Consider the following 8,045-nt stretch of genomic DNA (forward strand, 5'->3'; position numbering starts at 1 on the left):
TAAAATGAGATGTCGCCACAAACGTTTTGCGCATGGGAAGCGTGGAGGCGAACGTCACGACTGTACAGCATAAGGCCCATGGAAGCTGACACACACCGGCGTGCGCTCCGAGTCCCTAGGGGCTCCCGGACAAGCCAACACACTGCCCAACATTCAACACACTGTCCAAGTGGGAAGTTAAGCGGCGATTATAAGGATTATACGCCGAAGCCCTTCGCGCTGTACGGCACCAGCATCTTCCCTCCAGAACAAACTAGCCCCGCCGAACCGCGAATGCACACGAGGGTTCGATCCCTAGAGCTTTCTTGCCGGCAGTGTGCTTAAAAAGAAAGGGGCTCGGACCCACCCAACCGCCGCTTGCATCCCACTTCCATTGGACCCCAAATCAGTTAAGCTCCTTTAACACCCCTTATTGGTTGGTTTGCATAGGCTCGAGTCCTTTCCTTTCCTACATCACAACCACCAACCGCCACTCCACCCACCACCACCGTTACCAAGCGCAACGGTACCCCCGAAAGACGCGTCAGGGCCCAGCAAACCCTAATACCCCCCAAGAGGTTGTTCGACCACAAAACATGCAGTCCCCTATAACGCCCACCTCGATCCAGCCCGTGTTACTTCGTCATCAAATCAACTCAAAGTCTGTCAGTCAGTCACACAGCTCATCAACATGGGTTTGCGGCCCTCAAGGGGAATAGAGGGGCCATAGGGCCCTTGAAAGCGCACCACCTCACTCAACATTTCCTCCCCGCTCAGCGTCCTTGCTCTCTCATGCTTCCCCCTCACTACCCCCCGATACAGGGCAAAGCCCCCGGCGACAGGCTCCAATCGAAATAAGCCGAGCCAGAGCCTGATTCGGAGGCCTTCTAATTGCTGCCAAGCGAGCCAAATTAGGCTCGTGCCTCAAGACGATCTGAAGAACATTCTCAGACCTCGAAATCTCAAGGAGGACGCCTTGAGTGAGCTTGAACGGAGGAGCGTTGGGGAGCGGATTAGAGCTGTTGTAGCACAACTCTCCCTCAGAACTCGAATCGTACTAGTTACGGGGACATAAACCATCATCCATGCCCACTCCGTACATCCGTACAAAAAAGAGATATCCGTTTGGCCATTTGCAGGTAAACCTACTAATGCTAAACAACATTTTGCTACAACACAAGCGATTGAAATACAAAATCTGCGACTAAATCTCCACCACCACTTTCCTCGGCAAGGGCCACAATGGATGAAAAAGCTCAGCGACGCTCCGGGACTTTGGTCAATGCACCCAAATGTAATACAGCTACTTTATAATTCAAAATCCAACTGGAGCGTACGGCATGGAACCGATGATGTACTACGCGTACTATCAAATTGTCATACATTCGCAAAGTCATGGCAACTGTAACATGTGCGACATGAATATGGCCATTCATAGTCAAAATATGACAGCCATGCATAGTCATACAATCGCACTTTCCCTCGTACACCGTCGTTCGCGTCACCCAAGCAGCAAGAAACAACATCGACTATGTCTTCCAATTACATGTACCCGCGAAGACAGACAAGAAGATATGCTACCGCTGTAATTCTCTCTTCATTTCCTCTCCTCACTCTCCTCACTCAGATCGCCGATATAAAGCCACCTGGAGCGAAAAACAACTGAACACAGAGCCGAAGAAGCAGAGATGGAAGCCCTCCTCTCTGTAATCAAAACCGCTATAGCGTAGCGCCGCAAACGACTAACGACTAACCGAACAACCGATGTGCGCAAAAGGGAACCAACCGTCACCTGGGGGTGGGTTTCTCCGCTGCCGCCTGCAGCTGTACCTGCAAGCTGTAATTGCTGTTGCTGCTACTGCTACTACAACAGGTCCTGCCGCTCAGGAGGTCTCCTCTGTGAACGAACAACGATGCAGTCAAAACCGCCCGGGGGATGAAAAAGCTCGACCGCCGCAGCTTCGCAACCAAAAGCTGCCCGGCAGAGCTCGAAAGCCGAAGAGAGACGTGACAGGAGAGAATCGCTCAGGCTGCTGCGCCGCGCTCCGGTACTGCTGCTGCTGCTGCTGCTGTTGTTGCTGCTGCCACTGACGTGCTCTCTCTACAGGGCGCCTACAGAGCGTGATGTAGGGCCATAGGGCTGTGGTTCCTAATGCTGTTCAGGTGGGCGTTGAGGTTGCCTGTCTCGCTCTGAATGAGAGTGCTGGGATTTCGGTTGCCAAGTCCGGGGTTTGAACTGGGGTTTGGGTGGGTTGGGCGGAGTGTGAGATGGGTTTTTTTGGGTTATCAATCGTCGTCCTGCTCAGCAGCCACGGACGATCCCGCAGCCTCGACGCTGCCCGGCGGTGGGGAGCGAGCGCGCTTGCCGCCTCCCAAGGCATGTCCTGAGTGACCCGTGGGTCCGAAAAGGCCCGCCAGTTGCAGATGAGGGTGCAGAAAGGCGGCGGGGACCGGATGGTGCGGCTGCGGCGCACCGCTGCCAGCCCTGCCACTGCTCGTCCCGCCGCTCGCCCCGCCACCGCTCGTTCCACCGCTGGTTCCGGAGCCGCCGCCGCCGCCGCCACCGCCGCCGCCGTGAGGCTGTGTCTGAGGCGGCGGCAGTCGCTGCTCACGTAACTCATGCCTGCCGCCGCCGCCGAGGGCCCCAGCGTCCCGTTGTTGCTGCTGCTGTTGCTGCTGCTGTTGCTGCTGCTGCTAAGGGTTTTAGCACGGTGAGGCGCGGAACGGTGTTGAGTTCCGTCAGGAGAAGCAGACACAGGGGGGTACGGAAGGAGCAGCAAAAAGAAAAGCAGAGCCCCCAGAGCTGTCAGACCCTGTCACATCATGTATGGCAACGAATTGTCATCGTGGTACGAGCCGCTATCCATCTTCCATACGCCATCCTTGCAACAGCCCAGGGAAGGCACGATTTGCATGACGCAGGAAGATAAGACCTCTCATATGCTGCATAGCCCTCATGGACTGTAATTCGCAGGTTCGAACTCGGCTACTCGGCTTCGAACTCTGCTCGTTGCAGAAGGTTCCAAACCAAGAGAAGAAATTTCCTCGCGCATGCATTTACTTTACTTTTAGAGGGGTGAGGAGACGGCCAACCGATACACGTAATGTGTCCAAGTCGGCCAGCCTGTACAGTAGCAGAATAACCAGGTACGGACGACACGTACGGAATTCGTACCTCCAACTCCTCGACTCTACGCTGCAGCTTCACCACATACTTCTCCAGCTTGCGCGTGTAATTGTGCATATCTGAGTAGTGGCCAAACAGCAGAGCATGTGCATTAAAAAGGAGTAGCCAAGGACATAGCGCTTCAATATTGGTTGTAATTTTGGGAGTGCACAGCAGCATGCGTTTTGAAACCGGAAACCGCTCAAAAACCTTCTCCAACTGCTCGTTTCAACTTCAGTTTGAATGGCGGTTAGCTTGACCCTATTAAATCATCAAAGTGAGACGATAAGCGCGGCAGTGCGCTGTTCCCGGGAAACGCCCGAGTGAAATGTGAGTTGTGCGAGCTTAAGCCGGGACGCGACCCGAGAAGTGGTAACAGCCGAAGGGCTTCGTCAGTTCTGACGGCTGAGGGAGCTTTGTAAAGCCACTAAGCTTGAGCATAAGCGGGCGAAGGATTCCCCGGTTTACCTGCGCATTGCTCCACCAGCTGCTGAATGAGATAGCGCAGGTTAAAGCTGCCATACTCGCCGCTGCCCGCGAGGAAAGCTAGGCGGTTGGATGCTGTTTTGCTAATTTCCGAGAACCTGCAAGAGGAACGCCAACTCAGGGATTCAGTGACATAGACCGAGCTTGCTGGCCCTGAGCGGGCCTCACGGCCTGCAAGCAGACTTGCACTGACAGCAGTAATCAACCTGCCAAAGGAAAGTGTTTGCAGGTGTCGCTCAGGGCGGTACCGCTCTGGGTTGGTCCCGTTCTCAGCTGGGACAACAACGGGCCAACCGCCACAAAAGACAAACAAAATATCTTATCATCAGGGCAATACACGTATATCCATTTTTATGGCTACACGAGCCTCACTAAATGGATTATACAAACCAGGCAAAGACGTCAAGTCGCGCGGCAAACCGATGGCCTGACAGCTTGCCTGAAGCGAAAGATGTCTTCATTGCTGATTTCAATTTCTGACTGTCTCATGACAGATTGCCAATAGCTGTGGTCGCATAACGCGTCAAGGCCGGACAAAGTCCCCGGAGGCAAGTTCCTGGCACAAACAAAGCAGCGCCATTCCTCAGCATAATGCATCCAATGGAAATGCTGAGTATATCTGAAGCGTATACAAATTTTACCGAAAAGCACGCGAAAGATCTTCTCCACTGCGTGGAACGTTTGACGGCGGGTCCATTCGGTCTTTTCGCCGCAACAGTGCAAATGCCTGAAATTCGTTTAATTTGTAATTATTATTCTGGATACGTTGTTAGCAAGTCGTAACGTAGTGCCAAGTTGAGAAAACGTTGCCGGCGTGTCAGCTGCGAAGCAACAAGCGGCTAACAATTCGCTCACTAAGGCAGATTGGGTAGACGCGCTGCTCCATCCCAGCCTTTGACAAATTCTTGATTGTTATGTAGAAGAATCTGCGCACGTGCAAGCTTTTGCAGGAACTGCTGTACTATATACTTTACGTCGCTTTTTCATCGAGTGTAAAAGCTAAGGTGATGGCTTCTCAACACCTTTTCATGAGCAAGCAGCGACCTTGTGTACAAAGCTACCTCGACAATGTGGAGCCGTTGGTCATTATCTCGTACGCTAACGAACATGTCCCTGCGTGTCACCAAAAAGCCTATGAGTCAGAAGCTTTAACTCTCAAAAGGTTAAGCTTGAGTGGCTTGATGTTTGTATGGGAACAGAAACTCAAGATGTGCGAAATTTCCCGATTTCCCGTGAAATGGTCCATGTGACAGGCCTGACTCCACAACCAGTGCTACTGAACCTTGAAGCGTTTACTTAAACCTGCTGCATCATTGTACAAATTGGACGTGTTATGAGTCTGTAATGTCCGTGCTCTTGCAGTTACAAGTCGTATTGTACGAAATGTGGGGCCGTCCTAACCAATGACTGTCTTTAAAGTGTTGACTGGTTCAGAGAGTATCCTCTTCGTTATTAGTGCTGACACAGCTTTGCAAATCTTTGAAACTGGGAATGGCAGAAGGAAAAGCCTGGCCGGCTGCCAATTAAACAACATTTCGGCATGGTAAAGCATCACCCGCGGGACTGCTTCATCTGTTCCTGTGATCATGGAAAAGCTGACTCGATTACAAAACTGACGAGATTGCAAAAAGGAGTCCACTTTAAAACGCCCGACTGAGTATGGTAGTGAAAAAGTATTGCGAGCCCTTTTGAATTCAAACGTATGCAACAGCGCCAATGAAAGGAGCAAAACTGGTGTGATGCACAACAAAGGACGAGATTGGACGCTCCGGTTCACCCCGAAGGTCCGCCCCTCCTCGGCATGCTGATCACATCACCCTCCATAAGGGCCCGGTCTGAGACGGGACGCGGCGCCATTCCCTTGGCCACAAACGACGCCGGCATAGACCTAAGTCAATTGCACGTCCGGAGGGTATCCAGGCAAGCAGGGGTGGGAAACGTCGGAAGCAGACGTGGGAAGCAGACCGAGGCGACATCGGAGCAGCAAGACATTGCAAGTCATGGCGGAGGACAAGCGGGACGAGCAAAACAACCCTCGTCTGTCTAAAGTGCACGTATATGCATCCTGTAGAGTGTCCACAGGTCGCCGCATTTCGCTTAATCGCGGCGGCCTGTGTACTTAAAAATCCGCAGCTTCCTTCTCCAAACTTGGGCTGAGGCATTTTGTCGGATGTGGGCATGCAGGACGTGGAGCACGTATAGCAATATTACGAAATCGGTAGGCTGCAGGAGCCAGCCACTGCCGTCAACGCCACAACGACATCCGCGGAACTACCTATTTGCAAACATACGCCTACACACTATCCATACACGCACATGCACATGCACATACATCCACACACACGCAAAATGTGTACATAACTAACGAATCACACGGAAGCGCTCACAGAGCTCCTCCACGAAGGAGGCGAATGAACACGAACGTCAACATGACTCGGCCCGGGACCAGTAACACCGAAGCCCCTTGCGGCAGCAACGTCCAGCAAAAAACGAACAGGGCAGGTGGAGAGAATTGTTGCCCTCATCAACAAGCGGCACCACTCTGAAAACCAGAGGAGACTGCAGACAGGCCTTCGCGACCGTGCTTCGCGCACTTACAACAACCCAACGCCTCTTTATCCACAATTTGACATCGCACCGCAATGATCACCCATATGCGCACGTCACGTCTAAAAGAAAATCATGCCACCCCTCGCCAGCCAGCCTAGCTATCCGTACAACGGTAATACGGTACCGTACCTGAATTCGACGGCCTCGCCGTCAGGCGGCGCGGGAATGCGGTCCGCTGCGAAACCGACCAGTGCGGTAGTCGGAGCACCTGCTCCAGGACCAGCTCCGGAACCAGAAGTGGTAGCCGCATTTTCATCTTCCGCTTGAGGATGAGTCTCTCGCAGCGACCCGCCTGTCGCGACGGTCGCATGTTCCCCCCCCTCCTGCCCGATGTTGAAGTCGCGACGCGGCGGTGTTTCTTCGGGTCGCTCGGCGGAATGATCGGCCATCATGTGGTGCGCATGTTTGCAAGTTGCGGGAGGTCGATTAGCTGACCGGCGCGCGGCTCACAGCGCCGCGAAAATGTAGTCTTAGACAGCATGATGGCCAAGTGAGTCGTTGGGAGGCACTTTACCTGTGGAAAGGGTGGCGTCCATCCCTTTGCTGCGTTTGGAGATCTCAAAAAAATGGAAAACGAAATCCTGTCCTAGAGGACGTTTTGTCCTAAGGTTTGGGTAGTATAGGAGGGTCAGGTCGCGATATTGTTTTCGCTAATCGCGACGGCTGTTGACAACGGTTGGATCCGCAGCGTAATTGTATTCCGGGGCGTCAGCTAACGATCGGTACCAACGCGCCAACACGATATCAGATTCTGGTACCGTTGGTACCGATGGCCTTTTGCTTATAGAACGCTTTCAAGGCTCAGCCTGCGCGCCATCTTTCATCCGAAAAATGGGCATGACGCAAGCAGCCGCTGACGCAACGTTTTGCATCGGCAGGCACACAAAAACGTGCGCCTGTAGCACAACGATCCTTCCCTTTCCAAGTTCCTATTCCTTTCGCGCTTGCTTGTCAACCGCTGCTTGTAGGCTGCGGTCAATCCTGTTCGGCGCTGCTGCAGCACTTGCAACACCCCTCAATTTCCGCAGACAGGCGCATAAATAAACAGCAAACTTTAAATAATTAATTGTTAATACTACTTTACAATAATAATAATAATAATAATAATGAATTTAAATATAATAATAAAATAAATAATAATAATAATTATTATTATTATTATTTGATAGGTTCCATACCCCGACGAATACGCTGATTCACGCGCCCATGTTGGATGGTCAACGCTTTTGGCGCGCAAACTTACAAAGCGTCGTAATTTTCCTGAAACGTGACGGCTTTGTTTGAACCACAAACCAGAGTTGCACTTCGTAATGCTGGCGTGGTGCACAGCTGGTTAAGTCTGCCGATCAGCGCCGATTTTGCGAAATGAAAATTATTAATCAGCCGTGCGCAGGTCCTTCAATTATGGCCAGCAACTCCTGCTCCTAAGTAAGGTCAATGTCTGTGTCCTCTTAGCCCTCTTGCCAATACAACTGTCGGCCAGCACGAAGCCGTCCCAAAGCGTTAGCCCTGGTTAGCCACAGGCAGCGCCGCAACTGGCTGGCTCTTTCCCTCTCTTTCTGCAGGGCAGGATCCAGCGTGGCTTTGCTTTGCATCCGTTGTTGACCGCTCTGGTAGTTTAACTGTCCAAATCTGGCTGTGAGAATTGAAATGCGCCTCCACCGGTTGGCGCACGAGCCGCCATTACGCCCGCCGCCTCGCGTTAGCAAACAAAACTCGTCGCCGTCGCTTCTGGTGTCGACATCGCGCGTGACGCTATTGGTGTTGCCGCTATTGGTGACCATGCTGATGTCTCCGTTAGAAT

At 52.5% G+C, this 8,045-nt stretch overlaps 1 protein-coding gene across 1 annotated transcript; it reads right to left on the minus strand.

The window, feature by feature from the left end:
- Window positions 1-2,265: 2,265 nt before the first annotated feature.
- On the minus strand, window positions 2,266-6,630 carry VOLCADRAFT_95149 (uncharacterized protein; the record flags this gene model as incomplete). Its single annotated transcript, XM_002954357.1, has 4 exons — window positions 2,266-2,673; window positions 3,155-3,225; window positions 3,614-3,729; window positions 6,371-6,630. The coding sequence occupies 4 exons, from the start codon at window positions 6,628-6,630 to the stop codon at window positions 2,266-2,268; spliced, it is 855 nt and encodes a 284-aa protein (XP_002954403.1).
- Between the last annotated feature and the right edge of the window lie 1,415 nt (window positions 6,631-8,045).

This window comes from Volvox carteri (assembly GCF_000143455.1).
Source record: "Volvox carteri f. nagariensis unplaced genomic scaffold VOLCAscaffold_42, whole genome shotgun sequence".
NCBI lineage: Eukaryota > Viridiplantae > Chlorophyta > Chlorophyceae > Chlamydomonadales > Volvocaceae > Volvox > Volvox carteri.